Source organism: Mustela lutreola, chromosome 6 (assembly GCF_030435805.1).
Source record: "Mustela lutreola isolate mMusLut2 chromosome 6, mMusLut2.pri, whole genome shotgun sequence".
NCBI classification, from domain to species: domain Eukaryota; kingdom Metazoa; phylum Chordata; class Mammalia; order Carnivora; family Mustelidae; genus Mustela; species Mustela lutreola.
In genome coordinates this window covers 40,898,873-40,923,857 of record NC_081295.1, presented here as the reverse complement: position 1 = coordinate 40,923,857, position 24,985 = coordinate 40,898,873, and the positions used below count along the sequence as shown (strand labels likewise).

At 41.7% G+C, this 24,985-nt stretch overlaps 1 protein-coding gene across 2 annotated transcripts in view; it reads right to left on the bottom strand.

The window, feature by feature from the left end:
• Positions 1-24,985, bottom strand: part of MDN1 (midasin AAA ATPase 1) — a 172,411-nt gene that overhangs the window by 1,516 nt on the left and 145,910 nt on the right. Inside the window, exons 79-101 of one of the 2 annotated variants that reach the window (XM_059177084.1) lie at positions 23,729-24,169; positions 23,252-23,478; positions 22,583-22,738; positions 22,028-22,197; positions 21,063-21,224; positions 19,977-20,114; positions 17,709-17,850; positions 16,328-16,500; positions 15,368-15,517; positions 14,702-14,846; positions 13,096-13,418; positions 12,657-12,821; positions 11,869-11,970; positions 10,785-10,986; positions 9,403-9,567; positions 8,131-8,291; positions 7,340-7,429; positions 6,081-6,196; positions 5,319-5,493; positions 4,127-4,200; positions 3,911-4,025; positions 2,816-2,879; positions 706-848 (exon numbers count right to left, since the gene is read on the bottom strand). In XM_059177084.1, the coding sequence (XP_059033067.1) occupies positions 706-848; positions 2,816-2,879; positions 3,911-4,025; positions 4,127-4,200; positions 5,319-5,493; positions 6,081-6,196; positions 7,340-7,429; positions 8,131-8,291; positions 9,403-9,567; positions 10,785-10,986; positions 11,869-11,970; positions 12,657-12,821; positions 13,096-13,418; positions 14,702-14,846; positions 15,368-15,517; positions 16,328-16,500; positions 17,709-17,850; positions 19,977-20,114; positions 21,063-21,224; positions 22,028-22,197; positions 22,583-22,738; positions 23,252-23,478; positions 23,729-24,169 (3,799 nt within the window). The remainder of the gene's footprint in view (positions 1-705; positions 849-2,815; positions 2,880-3,910; positions 4,026-4,126; positions 4,201-5,318; positions 5,494-6,080; positions 6,197-7,339; positions 7,430-8,130; positions 8,292-9,402; positions 9,568-10,784; positions 10,987-11,868; positions 11,971-12,656; positions 12,822-13,095; positions 13,419-14,701; positions 14,847-15,367; positions 15,518-16,327; positions 16,501-17,708; positions 17,851-19,976; positions 20,115-21,062; positions 21,225-22,027; positions 22,198-22,582; positions 22,739-23,251; positions 23,479-23,728; positions 24,170-24,985) is intronic. The other variant, XM_059177085.1, reaches the window with a different exon arrangement.

Sequence of the window (24,985 nt, the reverse complement as noted above, 5' to 3'; positions counted from 1 at the left end):
TTTATTTTTATTTTTTACTTTTTAAAAAAAAATTAAGTTTGATTATTAAGAAACAACTTTTAGAACTATTGAGGAGGCAGATCCCTTTCTGCGCACCTTTTCCAGGAGACGTAACACTGAAAGGGAGGGTAAAGGGCAGAAAAGAAAATCCCATTTTCCTATAAGGGTATTATCTCATTTACTATTTGGAGTGATTCACGGTAAGTCTTCCCACTTGTTATCCTGGCCCTAATGTGGCTTGCAGAGACAGTGCTGTCCCTGGAACAGAACTGCCCTGTGATCATCTTTCACTGAGCCCCGCTGCATCCTGCTCTGAGAAGGGCACTGCTGGGATCCAAGGAACAGGAATGGGCCGGTCTACAGTTTCAAGTGGGCAAGAACGTTATCAAGGCTGCAAGGCTGCCTGCAAGGACACTCTGCGGAGGGCAAAGATGACACAAGAGCAGGAGTTGGCATAGCAAGTGGTTAGGAGGGTGGTCTCTGGAATCTGTCTGAATTCTGGTTTTCCTACTCGTTACCTATAGTCTGTGTTTCTGGCCTTCACTGGAAGTGGGAATAATGACCCCCGCCCTCACTGGGTTATTCACAAAAAACTAATATCATATGACAGAACATCAGTAGGAGCTATGACAGATTTCAGATAGAACAGATTGAAGGGAATCCCCACTTTGTCCCCAGATAAAGCAACTTTTAGTGGTCACTCACCCGGGAACTGGGATTGTCCAGTACAACAAAAATGACAAAGATGTTAGCATTCCGGGCAGCCTGGACTGCCGCTAAGACTCTGTCCTTGCCTTCGAGGAAAAGGCCACGTCCATCAGAGACCACCAGGAGGAGCTGTGCAGTTTCTAGAGTAGAACATAGCAGGAAAGGAAAAAGGGAACAAAACAAAAATCGTACTTTTAACAACCCAAACAGACTTGAAGACATGCTAGTGTAGGCTTTCTCTGTACTATTAACCAAACAGATGTCTGAAACTGATGAATCCTGGACATAGGCAAAAGGGACATTACTTCAGATGCCCCAGTCAGACATAAGGCTGCAAAAGACCTATGCAGCTTCAGCCAATAAAACAATGTCTCTGTCACATTATGTCAATTTCATTGTATAGCAACATAGGAGAATTAAAACATATTTATGGTTATAAAGTAGGGGTGCCTGAGAGGCTCAGTCGATGAGGCATCCAACTCTTCAGCTAAGATTATCATCTGGGGTTCGTGAGACTGAGCCCCATGTTTGGCTCTGTGCTTGATGTGGAGCCTGCTTAAGACGCTCTCTCCCTCTGCCTCTTGCAACACCTCAAAAGTACTGAGTAGGCCAGTAGATGAAAGTGCCCAAATCAGGAACCTGGAAATGGTCTTTCAAATTTCTTGTAACTAATTTGTATATTTTTCTCTTCTTGACCCATTTAAATGAAAACTTAAATGGAGGGGGCCATTAAAATAAATCACGAATAAAAGCGCTTAAAAAAATTTTAACTCTTTGGGGAGCCTGGGTGACTCAGTCAATTAAGCATCTGCCTTCGGCTCAAGTCATGACCCTGGAGTCCTGTGATCAAGCCCCGAATCAGGCTCCCTACTCAGAATGAAGTCTGCTTCCCCGCCCCTCCCTCTGCTCCTTCCCCTGCTTGTGTTCTCTCTCAAATAAATAAAATCTTTAAAAAAAAAAAAAGAAAGAAAAAGCTGTTTCCAATGAAAGACAATAATGCTTGAGAGCAGGCAGTCTTTCTCTGTCAAGGACGTTCAGAAGGTGTCGAGAGGTGTTAGAGACTTGCTTTACACGAGAAGGTTCTCCACGATATAATCACGACTGAGAGATTTCAGAACAAGCTGAAGAAGAATTGGGGTATTCCAAGCCCTAAGACAATCACTGCTGGATTAGCTGGTTTCTGCATTATGTCCTCCTCTGCTTCTGTCAGTAAAATATTACAGAATGTTCTTTATACTAAATTCCATACGCCTTGCTCCACCTTCAAAACTCTGAACTCTACTAAGTGTATATATATATATATATACCAGTTCACAACGAAGAACAGTTAACCCTTGAACACCACAGGTCTGTACTGTGAGGATAGGCCCACTTACATGCAGGTATCTTACGGTAGGTACTACATATATATTTTCTCTTCCCTATGATTTCCTTAACATTTTTCTCTAGCTTACTTTATCGTAAGAATACAGTATTAGGGCGGCTGGGTGGCTCAGTCGGCTAAGCACCTGCCTTTAGCTCAGGTCATGATTTCCCAGTCCTGGGATCGAGCCCCGCACTGGGCTTCCTGCTCAGCAGAAAGTCTGCTTCTCTCTCTCCCTCTGCTCCTCCCCACTCTTCGCTCACTCTCTCTCAAATGGATAAATAAAATCTTTACAAAAACTACAGTATAAAATACATATAATATGCACAATTGCTAATTAACTTTGTATGTTATCAATAAAGGCTTCTGGTCAACAGTAGGCTCTTAGTAGCTAAGTTTTTGAGGGGTCAAAAGTTACATATGGGTTTTCCACTGTGCAGGGGGTTGGTGCTCCTAACTGGCGCCTCCCACATTGTTCAAGGGTCAACTATAATTAATTCATATCTATTCCTCCATTGGTTATAAGCCTCTTGGGTAGGGGGTTCAATAAAAATTTCTGGATGGATAAATGGTTGAGTACAAAATTACATGAATGCCTCACACCTCTCCAGCTCCTGCTTACCTTCTCCTTGAGAGCATACACTTTAAGAGATGGTCATGGGTACAGGGCGAGGGAGCAAGCAGCTTGTGAATACACGCAAAAGAAAGGCACTGTGTTGGTAAAGACGAAGAATCGCAGCTCACCTGGACCGGCGTTCTGTGAGGGCTGCTGAGCAGCTGCAAACATGCTGGCTACGGCCTCGAGAAACTAAAGCAGAACCAGAGATGGGCTGTTATTAAACCACTGAAACTCTCTTCCCATTGTCACCGAGACTGAAATTCCTCCTAACTCTTAAGTTATGATCAAGTAACCTTTCAGATCTAGAGGCAATGACAAGGCCCCTTCCAGCCACCTGTACTAGGAACAGACGATCCTTGCACTGCTGGCATCTATCCTTGGGTTCCGGAGCTCTCAGCACAGACCTGCATCTCTGGCATACACACCACTAGTGTTCTATAACACACCCCTGAGGAAAAGATACTTCCCCTGAGGGGTAAAGATAAGTCATCACTACTGAAACAGCTGTCTCCTTTCAGAAGAAAATAACTAATGTCTAGTGCAACATAAAGAAAGTAGGCTAAATCAGGGCAGACATGGAGAGGACAGAATTATCATCCTATGCTGTGTTTTGAACTGAGTAAGTCATTGGCTATTTTTTATATCTTTTTTTCTTTAGGCTAAATTAAATAGGAGAGAGAAATTGGCCCAATTAAGGGCATGGGAAGATGGTTTATTTTTGCCAAAGTTCTAAACCTCTCAAAAACTAGGGAGCCAAAAAAATTAGTGACACAATGTCAATCTTTGAGTAACTGAGAAAAAGAAGTCACACCTGTTTGCTAATAGGTTGCCAAGGAAGTTTCTATTCCAGTGGTGCTTAGGCTGACGTTTAGAACTGTTCTCCACTGGAGATTTTACCTGTTCTAAAATCATACTGGGGAGGAGAGAGTGCTAAAAATTATGTCTCTAAGGCACCTGGGTGGCTCAGTCAGTCAGTTAAGCATATGTCTTCGGCTTAAGTCATGATCTCCAGGTCCTCCGACCGAGTCCTGAATTAGGCTCTCTGCTCAGCGGGAAATCTGCTTCTCCCTCTCCCTCTCCCCATTCCCCCAACTTGTGCTATCATTCTCACAGGAATGAATAAAACCTTAAAAAAAATTTTTTTAACTAAAAAATAAAAATTACGTCTCTTCCCACACTTAAGAATGCCTGTGCAGAGGACACTGATGTCGTCAGCATACCTGAGCAATCTTGGTTTTCTTTTGTTGGAATTTGCAGAGTCGCAGAATCTGGGACCCTGAAGAATCACTGAACTGTTCATGGAATGGATGTAACAGCTTTACAGACTCTCCAAAACTACAGAGAGAAAAGCCAAATACAATGGGAATTATCTTTTGGAATGACCAACATAACAAAAGGAGGTTGATTTTCCCACTGGGATTAGAAGGCACACTTACCTGCACACGGCAATCTGACCCACTTCTAGGAGGGTTAGAGCGTTTCCAATCACAGCCAAAGATTCAAATGCCAGCTATGAAATAGAGAGTTAAGCTTAGGTTGACAGAATCAGAATATCTTCTGGTGCCTCTCAACCTTTTTTATCCCAAGAGTCCCACAGAAAATAGTATTTTTGTCTGGCCCACAGGGAACATCAACATGGCTATTCACGATCAACCCAGAGGCCACTGTTAAGGCCAAGTGGCCACAGACTGGGGCTAATAGCACAAATCCTAAACCCAGAATCCATTACGCTAGTAGTGAAGGTCTGCTCTAGACATCATCTAATAAATGTGGTCCTAAGAGGTTAGGTCCATAAAATTTTTAGCAATTTCCCCAGGGTGGGGGCACTACATAAGAAGTAATCTCTATTGATACTTGTAGCAACTAACACTTAGTCAAACATATCAAGTGCTAAGTACATATTTCATTTATTTTTCACAACTCTGTATGAGGTTCTGTTACAATTCTCATTTTTCATAAGATGAAACTGACACATAAGAAGGAAATAAACTAATCAAATGTCATGAGGTAAAAAGTGAGGAACTTGGACCTAACCTGGGTTCACAGGTCACACTCTTTCTCTACAGAGCGTAGGTTGCTAGAGATGTAGGTTGCTCACTGGTTCACAATAGGTAATAGCATCACTGCAAAAAACACCCCTTTTCAGTGGCCATACGGTGGTAGCCTAAGTAATTCCATTCAGGGTCTTAAATCTTATGAATACTAACAGAGCACTAACTCCAGATAATTTCAGACTTAAAGAGATGTACGCTGAACTCTTTAAAAATGATATTCAGATATTATGTTGTGCAAGGTCATAAAAAATAGTTTAATAGTACACTGCATTTTGTGGAAAATAAACATGGTCAGAATTATTCTTCTGGAGCTAGACAGGAACACAGCAAGGTTAAAAACAACACAACTTAAGAGGCCTCCAACAGTAAGGGACCAAATTATTTGAGACATTCTGAAACCGCCCTTTTGACTTCTTTTAAAAATTTTAGGTCTTCTCAAGCACGGTACCAAATTCTCAGATAGGTAATTGGTATTTTCAAAGTGCTTTCGGCCAGACATATTTAAAACTTCTGGGTGGCCAGGGAGCATGGCTTGCTGTCAATTACTCATTAAACCAGCTCTGGGGTTCCTTACCTGTTTGGTATGGTTGTCTACCATGCTAGAAGAGTCATCAATGGCCAAACAAATCTGATACTGGCGTTTACTGGGTTTGGTCCTTCGAAGCCAAATCTTGTCTTTCCGAAACTGACTAGCGATGTATGGAATGACCTTCCGCATGTTCAGCCGCTTCCCGGTTCGATAGTCTCCTCTATTAAATTTACCCAAATGGGACCAAGATTGGTTAGCAGCTGCTCATCCTCTGATAACTTTTTTTAAAAAAATACAATTACACTGTAATACTTTATAACCAATAATACCAAATAACCATAACCTTGTCCATTGAGAGCTGAGGGCAGCCAGGAAAACTGGGTATGTAGGTTAATAGTAATTAGGTTCTTTCAGGAAAGCTAAGACACATTTTAAAAATTAGAAAAATATGTTTGTACTTATTAAGTCTTGGACTCTTTTCTGTTCAGAAACTGAGTTTGGAAAAATCTTTGAAAAGATCCAGGTGAGTGACACATGCAGTGAGCCCATATAGCCACCCAAAGGCTCAGCCAATTTTCCCATCAGATGTTAATGGATCAAAGGAACTGCATTCCAACCGAACTTCAAAGACACTTCAGTGTTTAGCGATAATATGAAACAGGGTACACAATGACATACCGGTGCCTGGGCAGCACAAACAGCCATCGTAAGCCAGCACTTTAAGTGACTAGGGGTTGAGCTCAATAGAAAGGTTGACACTGCCATCTTTTCAGGGCACTGTGAGTGAGGCCAGGGTTGAAGACTTACTTGAGCTTGGCTGCCTGGGTCGGCTCTAATATGAGACGAAGCTGCTCACACAACTGTTGCGAAAGCGGCGCAGTTAAGACCGAGTAACTCTGCCACATCTCAGCGGCAGCCTTCTCCTGTGACAACAACGAGTAAGTTATCCAGAGAACATCGGAGCCAGCCAAAGTCATGAGGGCAAGACGAGGCTTGAGGCAGAGCGGCAGAAAATGACCTGCATGAACCTCATCAACAGAAGCTAACTTGGGAGCTGCTCTTAGCAAGCCGCCAGCTAGTTCCCGTCCTTAAAAACGTCCCCTCTTCCACTGAAACCACAACCCTTGGTTCCAAATGAGAAAGGATGAAAAAGGCAAATAATGGAATTTACAGCCATCTCAACAGTTTACTCTCACCATCTACAAAGGCACTTCGTGTGAGTGGGGCACTGTGGACGGGTAATGATGGTGGCAGCAGATCCAGCCTCGGAACCGTGGCTCTCAGGGTTATGTTTCAAAAGCAAGAGTGATGAGTGCAAATCTCTCAACAGTGTGCTTCTACCCTAGACACGACGCTCCAACTATGGCAGAGCCCGCATACAGGTCTGCAGTAGGAATGATGACAGCAGGGACTAGCATGTATATAGACAGTAAATTGAGGATGCAAAGTCCTTAATGGAGTTCTAATTAAAAATGAAGCTTCTGGTTAATCTGTGCTGGCATATTAGGTCAGCCAGCAATAGTTCAGGTGGCCTACTCTGAGGAAGACCTATTTTGTGCCATTTTTCTTTTTTTTTTTTTTCTTTTTTTTTTTTAAAGATTTTATTTATTTATTTGACAGAGAGAAATCACAAGTAGGCAGAGAGGCAGGCAGAGAGAGAGAGAGGAGGAAGCAGGCTCTCTGCTGAGCAGAGAGCCCAATGCGGGACTCGATCCCAGGACCCTGAGATCATGACCTGAGCCGAAGGCAGCGGCTTAACCCACTGAGCCACCCAGGCGCCCTGTGCCATTTTTCAATCACTGTCCTATCTGTTCTATCCATTATAGAGTGAGCAACAGGAACTCAAGGAAATAAATACATCAGCTTTTCTGTTTTAATTAAGCTACATGCTGAGTGGGAAAGTAAGCAGAAAGCAGTGGATGGATGTAGGCTCCATACACTCAGTCCCTTGTACAAAGGTAACTGGTGCTAAGAACCTGTTAAGCTTGCTATATCTTTAAACAAAACAAATAAACAAAACAAACAGAAATAAACAAGATTATCTTGTGAAAAAACCAGTGACTTACTTCTTCTGGGTTTTCAGATTCTTGCGGCTGCCACATTTCCAGCTGTCTCTCCAGCTCCTGTCTTAGCTCACTGATGTCTTTTAAAAAGGGCTAAGGAGAAAAAGCCACAGATAAGAGGCAGACTAGGTTGAAATCACCAACTCATTACCACTGGCTGCCTTCTTCTGAGCAGTATGAATTACAAATACATACCCCTGAGACACAAAGCTTAAGCAATTTAATGGCACAATCAGAAGATGCCAGACAACTGCTTCCCATTTTGTAGACATAAGATAAAGGAAATTTACCATTTAGAAGAAATCCATCCAGCAAAATCAAAATAAAAACCCCACAAAGGTATTAATATCAAAATGTTCTTTGATTAACCAGACTCTATTAAGTCAAACGATTAGGGAAAGCGCCATTAAGTCTGTTCTTAAAATGTAGGCATTAAGCCAAAGATCCTTGCTCCTTCCATCAGCATAAACTGTGAACTGTCCCTACAGGCTTCTCACACAAGGATGCTGGACATGAGAAGAGTAAATCTGAGAGCCTGAGGCTGGAGGACAAGACCACCATCACGGTCAGGTCAGGACAGACCACCCACTACGACCCTGGGATGAACTGCTGGAACAGTGTTACCTGTTTAGAGAAAACAGGTCATACTGACAGTTTTCCTAAAGACTTTGATAAGGGAAGATACCTCTAAACAATCAGATATATCATGAAGTTCTAAAAACAAAAATTTAAAAGCAGTTTATAACTACATTTTATTAACTTGTTAAAGCAGTAATTTGTGAAAATTTTCATACCTGAAAAACTGTGTCCATGAGGAACTGATGGGCTGTGTGAATGGTCGAATCTCGGCTTCTCTCTGCTTTCTCCTTCTCCGTCTCCTCATGGGATAGGTCGGTCCTGGGATCTTGGTCTTCCGTTTTAACAGCTTGGGTCTCCACCTCCATCTCATCAAAACCTATTTGTACACAAGGGCAGAGTTGTACTTACCATAAAACTACACGGAGGTGAGCCTTCACAATTGCCTGCCTATCCTAACAATTACTCAAACCTTACTCCTTCACTATGCTCCAAATTTCTACATACGGGTTCCACATGTTGCTTCTCTTTGGGTCAGTCACTTCCAATTCTGACTCCCCTAACCTCCCCTCCTCCCCACCGCAACGTTGAAGGCAGCTGTTCTGCAATAAAGGGAAATAGGGAGATTCCCATTTACCCCGATAAGCCTTGTAGGACCATGTGATTCTTTAAAGTACATGCATATAGAACTTTGATAAAAACAAAAACTAAAATAAAGTCATAGTTCCATTCTATAAATGAGAACACTGAGGCAAGGAAAATATGAATAATTTGCCTCAACCTATAACGAGAGGAAGAGGCAAAGTCTGGATTCTTAATTTTCATCAGAGCTATGCCATTCCCACCGCCATATAATGGCTGGGCAGTCGACAATTCTAAAACCTAAGAGAAGAAGAATAAAGCAGGAAAAAGGGCTTTTGAATTGGGCAAGTTCTTTTGAATTTGCTTTTATTCCACTGCTGGTAAAGTTGTTTTTTTAAGGTGTTAAAAGCATGTCCTTTATTTATTTATTTTTAAATAAATTGCCTAGTAATAGCACTTGGTCAATGGTGAAATGGAACTGTATGTAAGACGTTTCATTATTTTTTCTCATGCATTTTCCCCCTTCTTCTTCTTTAAATATTTTTATTGCATTTTATGCTAATATATTCCATATTTTCACATAATTGAAAACCCTTCTCTAATAATCAAGAGTGTATCTTCTGGTTATAAAGAAGTAAGTGTACTATTTTGTTTTCTGCATATTCAAAGAAGACTGATGGCCTTTTGCCGGAATCTCAGGCTTCTGAGGTCTCCTTGAAGGACAGTGTCTCCAACGCCACTCCTCCACCTTTTGACTCCCAAGTGAACTACAGTGGAATTATCATAGGCAAATGAACACCTATGCCATGGGTTTGGATGGCAAAAGAACAAACCAGATCAGGCCACACTACATAAGAAGTGACTTTTCTAAGTCAGCTTAGGAGGGATTTCTTCACTGTAGTACTCACCAGGGCTCGCCGTGGTCCCTGACTTAACCTCCTCTGGCTTCAGCTGCTCCACATCTGCTGTGCGGAGCTCCTCCTCCTCCGTGTCCACGAAGGTATCCTCTATCTCCTCTTCCTGGTCCCCCCTGGAATCTTTTGCAGACTGTTGCTGCTCCTTGCTGGCCACATCTGCCAGTAACACACACAAACACATAGAAAGCCTAGGTCTTTGCAGAACAAAGTAATCAAGAGTGGGTATAGTTTGTCATTTTAAGCTCCCAAGACCTTATTCCTGCTGGTTCTCCGCTGACCAGCTATGAGGCATGAACACAGTGGTTGGCTTCTCTGTGCCTTGGATGCCCTCCTGACCTACTGATGTAACTGCCTATTCTCTACCACAAAAAGAAGACGCTTAGCTAGGTTTTTACTGCTCTTACAAGAAACTGAAGCAGAAGAAACAGGCTGGACACCTGACTCAGAGCAGCTAACAGAATTATCCTACATTACCAAGTTATGAGTGAAGATCCTATAATGATTAAGAGTGTAACAGAGGATACAGAAAAACCAATGTTGAGGATGAGCTCTGTGATCCTGGACAAGTTCTTAAACTTGTTTGGCCTCAGTATGCTCATCTATAAGATGGAAATATTGTAACTCATAAGATTATTGGAAAAATTTCATGATCATTTAGCAAATAGTTGGAATTGTATTTGGTACAAAGCAAGAGCTCAATTCATGGTAGCAATTATTATTACTGTTTTGTTTTTCTAAAAAGTGAAGACAGGGAGAAAATAATTCATGATAGAACAATCATCTCTGAAACAATGCTCATAGATATAACAAGATATATTAACACCAATATATCAATATATATATATATATGAAACAATGCTCATAGATATAACATAGATATATTGACACCAGTTTACATGTTAGGAATAAAATATTAAAAAGTCACCAAGAGAACAGAAAGAGAGACTGGGTAATGACTGACCACTCCTCTTTGTACGTGAAGTTTTTCTCTTTTCACTTAAGAGAACACAAACATTTCTAGTTCACAGCTCTTGCTATTGCAGGGAGTGACCTCACAGTGACTATGAAGGAATGCCCAATACTCAGAAACCCCGAGATTAGCACTAGGTTTGGATGTGGCAAATTGTTAGCAAGGATATGTAAGACTTACACCAGACCCCAAAACCCTGAACACTTTTACTTGGCCACAGATACCTTTTTATACCAAAACCAAATTGCATTCCTGCATAATTCTTCTTAGAGAGAAAATAGTTCCAAAAAAGCCATTATCCATTCCTAAGATGAGTTTCTTTATCTGCTGGGCATATGGTCATAATAGCTGAAACTCTCACAGAGAGCTGAGTGAGCAAGCAGAAGCCTTCCCTGAACCATACCGTACGTCTGTGCATCGTAAGGGTCACTGCCGTCTTTAATGTGCTCAAATGCATCTGCGTCCTCCAGCTGGGCCTGGGGCTGGGCTGGCCCCTGCTCACTGTGGCTCTCCATATCCACAGTCCTAAGTCGCTTATGGACATGCTCACTGTGATCACCTACAGAGCGCTCGTTGTCGGCCTGTCCAGGTTTCCTCTTGAAACTCTGTGGGAAATAGGTGGAAATTCATTAGAGCTTTGTCTATAATGGCAAAATGACTAACATCCACCCACAGGGGGCAGGTTTACTAAATGAGGTACAACCACAGAGAAACAGAATTCAGTGCAGCTATTAAAAAAAGAATGGGCAGATCTCTATACACAAATACACAAATAAAGTATGATATACTTTATTTCTGAAAGGCAAGGAAGAAACACACATCCATACATAAACTACATATGCAAAAATACATGTAAAACAGGACAAAACTAGTAGCACCAACCTTCTCTTAAGTGGCTTGAGGACAGGAATAAGATGGAAGCTTTTTAGGGGACTGCTTTTTATATAGGAACTTCATTTCATGTTCATGAATTATACCTCACTCAAAAAAGCCCTAATTTTTAGGGGCACCTGGGTGGCTCAGTTGGTTGAGCATCTGACTCTTGATTTTTGGTTCAGGTCATGATCTCATGGGTCATGAGATAGAGCCTCTGTGTCATGCTCTGTGCTGGGCATAGAGTCCACTAGGGATTTTCTCTCCCTCTGCTGCTCCCCCTACTCACAATTGTGCTTGCAATAAATAAATAAATAAATAAATAATTTAAAAACCTTATTTTTAAAACACAAGAGAGTAAGGACAATGGAAAAAAGACTGGCTAGTACTGGGCAACAGCAGCCAACACGTGGCTCTTAGGCTGCATAGCAGGAATAGGGAGGAGAGGGGTGTGTGTGCGTGTGTGTGTGTGTGTGTGTGTGTGTACACTCCCCCACAGGGAAGAAGCCCAGGGTCCTGATCTGCTTGCTGTGGCCACCATCACATTGGGGGAGACAGCAAAGCTTCGGAGCCTGGCTTTTTTAAAACCACACAGCTTGAAGAGGGAGAGAGACCTGTGTGTTTTTCTTGGTCTGTTTCTGGGAAGCCAGCCGGGCAATGAAGTTGGATTCATGGCCTTCTGCCTGGTTTGCGTCCGCAGCTCCACTCCCATGTTCCTAGGAAATGCAAGCCACAAGAGAATGAGGGTGGAAGATGCGGTATGAGCACCTGGTTACTGCACTGGATTAGTCAGTTGAGCATCTGCCTTTGGCTCAAGTCATGATCCCAGCATCCTGAGATTGAGTCCTCCATGAGGCCCCTGCTCAGCGGGGAGCCTGCTTCTCCCTCTGTTTGCCACTTCCCCTGCTTGTGCTCTGACAAATAAATAAATAAATAAATAAAATACAAAAAAAAAAAAAAAGATTCTCTCCCCCTCTACCCCTCCCCCATGCTCATTCTCTCACTCTCTGGCCCTCTCTTTAAAAACAACAGCGAAAAAAACCTTTAGAACCTGGTGGGCAGCAAGGAAAAGGGAACTACTAACAGAAGCATAGTACTGGCTCTACAAGTCTAAATTCAACCTATCTTTACTTGGGAGCTTTCTGAAAATTAACATGAACCTGATTCTCCCATGAAGAACTACCAGTCTAACAGCTTCTTCTCTTTAAGCACAATACTTAAGTACAGCGTAGAGCCAACATTCCAGGGTTTGTTCTGAGAGGCAAATAAAAGTAGGTATCTGATCATTTTCCCAGGGAATGAAAGATCTTTTTAGATGTCGACTGCTAACTAGATGGAGATTTCACCCAGGGAAAAGAGACCCTCCCAGAGACAGCTGGCGGAGGCAGCGAGGGACTATCACCTCCTTTCCCTGCTCCTTCTCAGGCGCGGCCCCAGCCAGCTCGACAGCCTGTGCGCTCTGCACACTCTCCAACCCAGTCTGCCCGCAGGAGTCATGCTCCTTCCTCTCCGTGGCCTCTGGCAACTGCTCGTCTGGGTCAGAGTTCTCCCCGCCTTCTTCTTCTTCCTGCAGGGTAAGCAAACACCACATTAAAATGCTCTGAGGGAGGAATATAAGGCAGCGGGATGGGCGGAGGTGGCGGGGAGGGTCCTGTAATAAGCAGGTGCCCGGCTTGCAGGGAGGGTGTCAGGCAGAAAGGGGATGAACAGAAACTTAGTGCTGCTCAGCAGCGCCACCTGGTGCTAGAGAAGTATCCTAAAAGAGTCTGATGGGAACGAAGTAACTAACCTCTCCTCCTCCCCCTATGTTAACGTCAGACAAACCAGACACTCCACAATACCTGGGGCTGGAGACCTTGATCCACAGGAATGCCATCCTCTGCGCTGCCCTCATTGGCTTCCTTGTCCTCGTCCTCCAGAGACTGCCGCCCATCCTCCGAGTTTTCTTCAGGGTGTTCAGCAGTATCTTTGTCTTGGTCTTCAGCTCCTGTGTCCATCTCTTCCTCCCCCTCTTGCTTCTCCTCTTCACTGGGGTCTTCCTCAGGCTCATGTTGACCCTGACCTTCACTGTGGTCAGCCTCGATCTCTTCCTTTACTTCCTCAGCTTCATGACCTATTTCTTCGGTATCCATTGGCTTTTCTTCAATTTCCAAAGGATTTTCTTCTAGATAGATACAATAAAAAGTAGAAACACAGAATTCAACGGGATTTAACATGGGATCGAGTTATACAAGTTTTGTTATTAGTCTTGAACCAGGAATTGGGACACTATGGCCCCCAGGGCCAAATCTGGCTGACATGCCTCTGTAAATAAAGTTTTACTGGAATACAGTCACATCTATTTGCTTACCTATATATATGTTTAGCCCACCCACCCTGTATTGCCTAGGCTGCTTTCACACTACTACAAAAGCAGAATGGAGTTTTTGCAATCCCTGTCGTAGCTTATGGCCTATAAATTATGATGTATTTATCTGACCTTTACAGAAAAAGTATGCCCACCCCTGCTCTAAACTGTAATGTATATGCAACTATCTGGATGGTGCATATTACTAAAAAATTCCAAGTAATCCCCTAAAAAATCCTAAAAGCCAGCACAACAATATAGGAATATTTTAGACCAAAGACAGGAAATTATATTATCCTTGGGAAACATTGATAGACATCCTTCTTTATCATACACAGAAAATACGACATATATTTAATGGAAAAATCCTATCTGGAAAAGTTTTATTTATTAAAAGAACACTCCTAGGGGCACCTGAGTGGCTCGGTTCGTTAAGTGTCTGCCTATGGCTCGGGTCATGATCCCAGGATCCTGGGATCGAGCCTCATGTTGGGCACCCCGCCCAAGTGGGTGTTTTCTCTACAATGTTTCCAATACCAGGGAGCTCTCCCTAGGGAAGTCACCCAAACGGAACAGTGGGTGACAGATTACTATCAAGCGCCATGTGATTTCTCTTGATTATTCAATTTCATTCATCTTAACAATGGCTTCATATTTCAAACTAAATACACAACACAAGCATAGCAATCAATACTGAAACAATCATTTCCCTAAGAAAGCTAAAACTAGACTCCGTAAGAGGCCTACGTATACCCAGACTGCAGTGTTCACATCAACCCACGAGACGGGGCATCGAGATGGCTGTGGGGAAACGAAGCTTTGTGGGAGGAAGCACCACCCAGGTACCGTACTGCTAAAATAGAGGACAGGAGAGGCCATTACTGGCAAAAACCTGTTGGTTTATGTTAATTCTACTCAGCTTACCCTTTAAGCCTAACTCAGGTGAGAAACACTACAGAGACAAAGTAAACAATTTTCTCAAACTGGAATTGAGTTGACCAGACATGATTTATAACCTGGCCATGATATGGCATGAAGAAATTGATTACTGCTCATTTTCAGTGAATTCCAACTGGTCTCTTAGGTTTTGAAAGACACACCTCCTTCTTCATGATCTGTGTCCTCACTGCCATTCTTATCTTCACTGTCTAGGTTCATGTCATCTGGAAGGTCCAAGGCTTCAGGTTCTGGCAGTTTCTCCTGATTGCCATGGTAAGGGTCTACCTCATTCTCATCATATTCCCTCTGTGGACAATGAAGAGAACACGAAACAAACAAACAAACAAACAAACAAACCCATTTTTAAAAAGGAGCATTTGCATATAATTAGCTCTAAGCAGTTATGCTAAAAGAATACAAAGGCTCTTCTCTAAAATTTCCCCCCCACTTTAGAATTTTACTAATGCTTCCAGAATTTTCATGCTGGAATTTCAAACTCCACTTTCTGTGCAGGATCTCCACCAATAAGAGATACTGTGTTACTTAATTTCATAAAGGAAACTAAAGGTAATGAGGAGATATATGGAAAAGAATCACAGAGTTTAGCCAAACTCCAGCATAAGCCCAAACAGCATGAAAACCACCTCACTCGCAAACAAACTAGTTAGATAGTTTATGTCCTGCTGACTTTGTTACATGTTCTTTTATGAAGCAATGGGAAAACAGCTGATGAAGAGGAAAAAATGTCTTGACTCTCCCCAGGAGCTGTGTGGTATTAACAGCCCTGGCCCAGAATCAGGGGAAGATGGGTTTCAAATCCTCATCACCTCATCTACTTGTTCATTAATTTTGTCCTGGCCTTGTCCATCATCAGCAACTTCTGATTCTTCCCTTTCTTCCTTCTTATCTTGGTTTTTATCTCTGTTTGACTTCCCAGAATCCAAGTTGTCATCTTTGGCAACAAGTCCACAATCTTCCTAAATGTCAAAGGAAGAAAAAACACAGAATCATTATTCTCAATCAAGAAACTGCTTTCATGGGGCTTCTGGGTGGCTCAGTGGGTTAAGCCGCTCGCTGCCTTCGGCTCAGGTCATGATCTCAGGGTCCTGGGATTGAGTCCCACATCGGCTCTCTGCTCAGCAGGGAGCCTGCTTTCTCCTCTCTCTCTCTCTCTCTCTGCCTGCCTCTCCATCTACTTGTGATCTCTCTTTGTCAAATAAATAAATAAAATCTTTAAAAAAAAAAAAAGAAACTGCTTTCACATAGGTTGATTCTACCTAAAGTAACTCTTAGGCATGTAAAATTTCTGCCTGTTGGGCCAATCCCATGGTAGTATCTAGCTGACAGAGTGTCCTTCATGGGCCAACACCCTTCATGAGTCGAGAGCAGTCTGACTTGGCCCAGATGGCAGCACTGACGGCCAGTGTGTAAACAGTGTGGTGGGCCACCCTGTGCTGCTGTAGAGTCCCACCCAGCCCCGGATGTCTCCTAAGCAAACAGTTGGGAGAAGTTCAGTGGTCAACAGTAGAATCAGCGCATTTGCACTGAGTCTTCTTAACTTCCTTTCTGTAACACATGGGAAGGCCCACATTAGACCGTTCTTCCGGCTCTGAATACAATCAAGTACGAAAGATGGAAGAGGAAAAAACGAGAAAAAAGGGATGAAAGAAAGAAGCAAAACAAACACAGAAAAGGAAGAGCAGTAAGTTACAGGGAGTGGTAGCTGGTGGGAAGGATGCCTCGTCTCAACCTGGGGACTAGAGGACGGGGGGGAGTCTTTTAATTACCTCATCCATTCCTGGTCCTGTTTCTTCAGTTTTACTGTCTTCTTCCTCCTCGTCTTCCTCCTCATCATCATCACCCCAAAGCCGCTCATCTAGTTTGTCAGCTTCCTCGCCATTCAGATCACCCATCTGTTTATCCAGGTCTCCGCCCTCACTGTCTGATTTCCCATCATCTTCTGAAAGGGAAGGCACTGAGCTTAGTGAAGCAAATCCCCAAACTGAGAGGTCTGTGTATGCCGAAGAGGCATGGACCCACTACCCAGCAAATACTCCACCTGAGATTGTGTTTCTACACTGTTCAGGCAGATGTCTTTAGATCTGCTGAAGTAGTCCTACTGTGTTTTACAAATGATTTGAAGGAAAAAAGAAGTCTGTAATGTGTGATATTAGCAAACAGAAGGGTGGGGGGATAGCTGTCAGGGTATCTACTTCTGGTGCTGCGGGGAATATTCGTTATGGGACTCAGTAACTTCACTGGGTTTTGGTTTCTTATCTGTGAAATGAAAAAGTTAAACTATAGGATTTCCAAGGTTCCTCCCCATCTCCAACACACTATACAATTCTCTTTTATCCAACATTTAACATCATGTGGCTAACTCAATCAGAATTTTCTTGCCATTGTTTTTGCTCAGTGTCTGCTGTGTCAAAGATTAGATTCTTATTCCGCTTAGGAAATGTGTACTTTTCTACTCTACAGTCAACTTTCATTTCTGTAAGATCTTTGCTTACAGTAACAGAGAATATCTCAAATTAAGCTCTAGACAGAAATTTAGGGCAATAACAATTATGGAACAAACATGACAGGTGATGATGTCACGTAAGAAATCACATTCTCAAACAATTTGTAATGAGAGGGGAATGTTCATAGGTGCGTGCGTGCGTGTGTGTGTGTGTGTATGCAAGATATGGAAAAAAATAAACTAAAATTTATTAAGTGGTTTGGGTGGTAAGCCTAAGGGCTATCTATTTCACACCTGTACTCTTGTTCCAAATCACCTATAACAAATGTCTACTATTTTGGTAAGTTTTTTTTAAGATACTACCCTGACCAATTTACTTTTGAGCTGAGAGCCAAGCTCTACTAGGGATATCTCTCCTTGCTCTTTCAGGCTTCCCTGAAGGGGACTAACTGCATTGAGCACATGAGGCAGCCAAAATACCAGTCAATGTCTCAGTTCACTCAGAAGAATCTCCAAAACTGACCATAGACTTCTGCCTCAGTGGACACAGGGGTGAAAAGTGCATATGCTGCTGTTTTCATCTGCAGTTATGAGAGTAATAAACTTGTTCCAGAAGATTATAACAGGCTCCTTATTGGGAACATGGAATTTCCTATATAAAATATTTCTTACAAACGAGAATGAAAGGACAGGTAATCGCAAACCTTGTTCTTCAAGCTCCCCATCATGCATTTTCCCTTCAAAGTCTTCTGACATCTCAATGGCATTATCCTCGCCCTTAATGTCTGATTTTGAGTCAGGATCCTCTTTATCCTTTTCTTGACCTTTCTGAAATGTATCTTCTGCCTATATCAAAAAGCATTATAGAAAAAAAACACTGTCACTTCGCTCATGTTTATTCGACTCTAAATAGAATATAAATATTTAAATGCCAACATTAACAGCATAAAGTTATCTCTGGGGAGAGAAAAAAGGAGAAGCAACAGGGATAACCACACACACAATAATTTCTGGTTTGCTTTAATATGTCTGTAATTTCCAGTTTTACTGTACTGGAATTAGAGAATATAGGATTTTGTTAAAGGTTTCTCCATGTGAATTGTTTAAAAACAAAAAACCCACATATTTAAAAGAATATTCATTCTTTAAAAAAAGGAATGAATTCTTAAGAAGGAGGACAAAAAAATTCAATCTTATTATATTGTCCACATCTTTAATATTTTTATCACTTTGGTCTCTCATACATAGTAACTGAATGTAATTTTGTTCACCTTTCCTTAAACTATATATTCCTATATACTCTAGGTGATATTTGGGGCAGAAGATTCATGACTGTCTTATTACGGCTGGATTTTAAAAATAAAAACATAATAAAATCCTATTACAAGAATCTAAGCAAAAGAGAAAAAGTAAGTTTCCCCAGCACCACCATGCTCCAAAACTCCCAAAGAAATTAGCCTCAGTGACTTTCTGGTCCATATGTTTATCCATGAATACACCTAGATGATCTGTAGCAATAGCTGTCTCCCAACATTTTATGAAACAATGATCCTTTTTTGTTTAAAAAAGGGTTTTTACAATCTGCTTTTCTTTTCTTTCTTTCTTTCTTTTTTTTTTAAGACTTTCCAATTAATTTCTACACCCAATGTGGAGCTCAAACTCATGACCCCAAGGTCAAGGGTTGTATGCTCTACTGACTAAGCCAGCCAGGCACCCCCGCTTTTCTTTTTTAAAATTAAAAAATGTCCCAGATAAATTTAAATGTATCAACATGGAAACCTATCTCATTCTGTCTAATTAACTTACAGCACTGTTCTGCATAGATGGTATCATAATTTATACAATTTCTTCCTGATAAATATTTGGATCTTTTCACAGTTACAAATAACGCTACAGGGAAAATCCTTGTACAAAAAAAACACCCTTTCCTACACCCATTTATCTTTGACCCTTATTTGCATTTCTATCAGAAAATATGGAATTCTTAGGTTAAAGAATACACACAATTAAAATTGATTAGATACTGCAAATTGTTCTGATAGCTTTTATTCCATTTAATGTTTTGTGATTTGGATTGCACTTTTCTATTAAGTTTATAATTTTTTTGCTTTAATTTTTTTCCATGAGGAAAGTACTGTTGACGAAGTTAAATTTGAGAAATTTAACCAAAAATATGCATGTGTATTAAACAGAGCTCTACCACATCAACACTAGCATAACTCTCTTGGTTATTCTTTCCAGTTTTCCCTTCAAAGGATGAAAAATTGAAAGTGGTTGGTCCCTTTATTTGTAATAGCTATAACCATACCTTAAATAAAAACTTATGGTCTGCTTTAGACACTTAGAATATAGGGGCTAAAAAGAAACTCCATTATCTCTTATTTCTTCAAGTCACAGTTGATAAATCTAAATGACTAATAATAGTATGTAAAAAACAAACAAACAAAAAACAACATTCATAAATGAGACAGGCATTTAAAAAAGGAACACAACAATCTTAGCCCAAAGCATCTGTTTCAAAAACATTTTTGATTCCAACCAAAAGAGGATATAGATTAAAATTTTTCAACAGGTCTTAAAGACATATAATAAAACATGTTAGTAGTAAACACTGGCATTATTATTTAATGCACCTGTTACCTAAAATAGTCAATTTGTTTACCCTTAAATGAGCCACTACCAAAATTACTTTAGAAAAATCATCAGCAAAGATCTCCCCATTTAAAATAAAAACTTTTAAGTCATTTCCCTCTTGAATTATAGCCATAACTAATGACTGAGCTGCAATGTTCCTTTCTGTAGTCTTTGGCTTTTTATTTGTATTAAGCTTTTGTATTCTTAGGGCTCCATGAATCACAGTTTGAAAACCATTAAACTAGCAAGAAAAAAAAATTTGAAAATTTTGAAAAGAAAGGAAGAAGGGAGTGAGTTTCTGTAAACTGTATCCATGCTTCAGGCATGTGAAAACGTACCTGTTCTTCATTTTCTATCTGGTCACTCACATCTTTCATGCCCTCGCCTTCCCCAATTCCACCTCCTTCATAGTCATGGAACTCAGTTGCTCCCTCTCCTGCTGAATCTTCCATGAATTCTTTGGGCAGGCAAAATCCCTTGAAAATAAGAGTGAACAACTAGGTATAAAAGCAATAAAAGACAGAAAAAAAAATTGTTTTAGCTTTTCTCTAGCTCAGCATTTTCAATCTGATGGAAATACATCCAGTAGACCTTTGATATTCTTTTCTTTCTTGCTGGTAACAGTTATTATGCAGGTTCAAAGCTTGACATCAGATTTAACATGTAAGGTTTTGAGTTCATAGAGGCTCTCTGGTGTGTAGTAATTTCATTTAGCAAGACAAAAATCTGAATGAATTATATACTAGAATAATATTTAGGAACAAGTCACTGAGCAAGGGTAGAACCTCTCAGTATCTAAATCCCAAAGGGATTTCATCCTTCTTTATTTACTTCTCAAATTAGTAAGCCTGAGAAGAAAGAGAGGAGGGATAGAAGACTTATAATCCTGGAGGTACAGTAACTAGAAGCAGATGACACAGTGGGAGATTTCATTTTTACTTGAAAAATCGAAGAAAATTTGGTGTGATGCACAAGTAAAATGTTATTTTTAATATAAAAAAAATGCCTCCCTCTCAACTCTTGAGGTAAAACTGTCACTCTTGGTATATGTGCCACATCTAGCATTTTCTGCCAAGGCACGTGGAATGGCGTGGGGTCAAGAGTCAAGAACAAGATGAGACAAAGAAACATGTGAAGGTTAAGAAAGCAGTGTTTTATGTTGGAGAATAGTTTGCAAAGGAAAACCAGCTACTAGCATGTGGGACAAAAATGAACAGAAAAACTAGTAGAAGGTATGTGCTATGGTGAGTGCTGTGAAGTGTGTAAACCTGGCGATTCATAAACCTGTACACCTGGGGCTAATAATACATCTTATGTTAGTAAAAAAATTTAAAAAATTTAAAAAGCCTGGGAAACCCCGCACTAATGGGCTGGAGTATTTGGTACTGGCTGCCTGAGCATGCTCCACAATGAACAGTCCTTACCTCCTGGGCGAGCTCTGTGAAGACCTGGGCAAGCACAGAGAGCAGTTTTGCAGTGCTACGGTGAGTCGCCAAAGACATGGTCAGGAAGAAGAGGACGAGGTCTGAGTATCTAGACAGCATGGGCACTAGACGCACCAACAAGCAGCAGGACTGGCTGAAGAACTGCGGGCGAAAGATCACAAGGCCTGCTCACACCACGTAATGGGTACTGGGTTCTCTCTGGGGTAATACAGATGTTCTGCAACCGGACAGCAACAATCGTTGCACAACACCATGAATGTACTAAATACCCCTAAAGGTAAGATTTATGTATATCTTATCTTACACACACACACACACACACACACACACACACACCCCTCTGCTCTCTGGTATTTCTTCCTTGTTCACACAAAACCTCACAAAAGTACACTTTAAATTCTGTCACTTAAGCTTAATTTAGTTAACAAGGTTTTTTGTTTTTGTTTTTAAAAATGTTTATAAATGAATTCTATTCGGAATCAAAGCTAGCACAGGAGGCAATGCTACAAACTTACAATGTCCTACAAAGTAAGTTGTTCCTCTGGACTATTATGGACACAGCAACTGCCCTCTGCTGGCCTGTTGTGAAGGGAATGGTATTTGCAGGGTGTGGCCATTCAGCCTTAGTTGAAGTAGCAGCACCCACATTAACATCAAGTACCCAGAACTGTGCGTTTGGGTATGAAAGAATTCTAAGACAACAGATACTCTGGACGGCTGGCATTTTTTATATCTATGCATCTTCCTACTATAGCCCTTAGCTAGCAAGTCCTAAGCTTTTCAGCTTGTCAGTGATGTTTACATGCATAAAAAAGTCAAATTCTTAGTGATTTTTGCCACAAAGGTCTGCTCTGGGACCACCCACATGGAGCAAAGCGAAACCCACCCTGCCTTTGGTCGGACCGCTCTAGACAGCAAGAAGCTTATAAAGAACCATTGGTTACCGTGTGCTTCGCTGCTGTGCCATCCTCACCATATGATTTCAGCCTCTCCAACAGCTCAGAGACAGCAGAAATTATCTTCTGCACATGCAGAGCACTCACGTCGGCCCACAGGTCATCCTCTAAGAGTTTTGTTAGATGTCCCGACTGCAGTCTCTCAAAGCCTGGTGCCTCTTTCATTCACAGAAAAGAAAGACATGATGAGTAACACAAAATAAACCCTTTCATCTCCATTCATCCAGTCATTCCTAACACTGGTCCTAAAATATCTAGCCACAAAAATAAATTTAAAAAGTAAATCAAGGGGCGCCTGGGTGGCTCAGTGGGTTAAAGCCTCTGCCTTCAGCTCAGGTCATGATCCCAGGGTACTGGATTGAGCCCCGCATAGGGCTCTCTGTTCAGTGGGGAGCCTGCTTCCTCTACTTTCTCTCTTCTGCCTCTATGCCTACCTGTGATCTCTGTCTGTCAAATAAATAAATAAAATCTTAAAAAAATTAAAAAAATTTTTTAAAAAGTAAATCAAGTATAAAAACATTTTTTGCCTGATTTCAGACATACCATCCTCTTCTGGTGGTCTTGTTTGGTCAGTGTTCTCCTCTGTCTTTTTACTGTTTCTTTCTGCTAAGTTCTGGATGGCACAAAGAATGGCCCGGATGGCAGTTTCCACTTGCTCTGAAAAATCTTCCACAAACCCTTCCTCCAACATCTGGTTTCCTAGTAAGTAACATGGTGAGAAACAAACAAAAACTCCAATCATTTGCTTCAGTGCTTCTGGAAATCATTAACAATCCTCATTTGTTACTTTTACCAACGGCCATCTGTCAAGCACCAACTGTGGGTGAGCCACCAGGTCAAACTGCTGAACACAAAGATGAAGAAGACCTATTCCTCGTCTAGATAAACCTACAAGAGTTTATCATCTTTCACTGAAGGTTTTACTGGAAGAATCAAAAAATATGAAACTAGTTAGGATAGTGTGTACAAACACCAACTTGGTCCAAATATCAGTGCTATAAAGTGACACGATCAAAGGAGAGGCAAGGTCCTCAAAGAAATGGGGCAGCAAGAGCTGGGAGCTGTGGGTTCCAGCCACACCTGTCTGCCTTAGAACCCTGCACAGATGTGTCTGGAAAAAACACAAAGTATTTTTAGGATACTCTAGATGTAATCTACAAGACATCACTCCTACACTGGGCTCTGGCTCCCTTGTCTAATGACAGTCCTTACCGCTTTGGCTGCCTAAAGCAAGTAGATGTGTCTTCCAGGTGGTAAAGTCATCCGTGGCTTTATTGATTTCTCCTCTTAAATATTCCAGGCTCTCAACTAATGCCATTTTTTGGTCTGTTTGCTCAACCTCCATCCCTGGAATAATGAACAAGGACTCCAGGCCTTGCAAATGAACTGACATCTGGGACAGGCAACTCAGCCCAGAAGAGCAAACTTCAAAATCCTTCCTGCAACAACAGAAATGCCACAATGTTGAGAGGAAGGGGCTACACCCTCCCTCCAACCACTAAAATGTAAGCAGGGGAAAATTCACTGTATCTCAACATTTATAGCTACACATTTGCCACAAAGAATCATGAAGGTCCATGGAAAAACAGAGAACTGAAGCAAAATCCCTTTTATCACTTTATCCCATTACTAAACTCCAAGCAAGCACCCAAGCAAACAGAGGGACAGTAAAGACATAAACACACTCACCAAGAATGAAAGAGAGTCTCACAAGACTGCTGCCTGATTCTGTCAACATCAGCTTTCACTGTTTTAATGGTTTTCAGCATTTCTGTTAATCTCGCAGTTGACTGTTGCCAAAGCTGGTCCTGCTTCCGCATCCGGCAACCACAGGGCAGCTGATTTCGAGGTACAGGGGATGGGTAACTCAATTCTGATGGGATGAGGTCCTGTACTGCTCCAGAAGGCTGACCCTGTGCTTGGGCCTCACGTTGGCCAGGAGTTGGCCCTGCATTGGGGCAGCACTGGAGGAACCAGGAGAGCTGCTCAAGCAGGATCTGGCTCTGCATGGCCAGGTGCTGCAGCCTTTCTGTCCACTGCTGCACGCTGTCCTGAGGAGGGAAGGGCACGGGGTAGACCAGTGGGCCAGTCAGCCTGCCATGAATCTCCTGCATGCAGCCAAGGAGGTTCCTGTACCGAGAAATCCATGGGGGAAACACATGGCACCTTAAACTGCATCACCAGGTTTTTTTAAACAGTTAACGTCAGTTATTTCTGAACAAAGAAGGAGCTTTTTCACATAATCAAAAAAAGGATCCCCCAGGTTAAGAAATCTGTTAAAATCCCTTTTAAAATACTTCAACACATCTTTCTGAAGACTGAAAGAAGTGTCTTCAGTCTTTCACAAGTGTCAAAACTCACTGCTTATCACCTACACCCTTACAGCTTTTTCACACCCAACAAAGTCACACCACTGCAATGATTTCAACCATTATTAAGAAAAAAAGTCTTTAACTGTAGTATACTTTGTTAGATAAACTCTTATGAGTAGAGCAGAAAATAGCTGTAGCCAAAATGATTAAAAAGTCTAGAAATACTACCTTTGGGCTAACAGTCCATTCAACAAACCATGACAGCTTTCCTTACTGTCCTCATCTTTAAAATACCTATTTCCACTGAGGAGCATCCCTATATGACACTCGGCAACCTGCAGCTCTGTGACCCAAAAAGCCTAATGAACAAAAACAGTCTCAGATACAATCTGTGCCCAGAGACCGATGCTGCGGTATCATAAACACAATCCTGTCACACAGCCTGGGGGACTGTCATCCTCAAACCCCCTTCTATCCCAACCCAGGTACACTTCAGCCATGGCAACTGCTTCTGTCTAATTCGGCTCCGGATTCATTCCCTGGGGCCCTTCTCCCAACAAGCGCTGCCAGAACCACGGAGCAGAAGCGTATCACCAAAAGCAGGGCAAGGAGACAAGAGAAACTCCACCTGCAT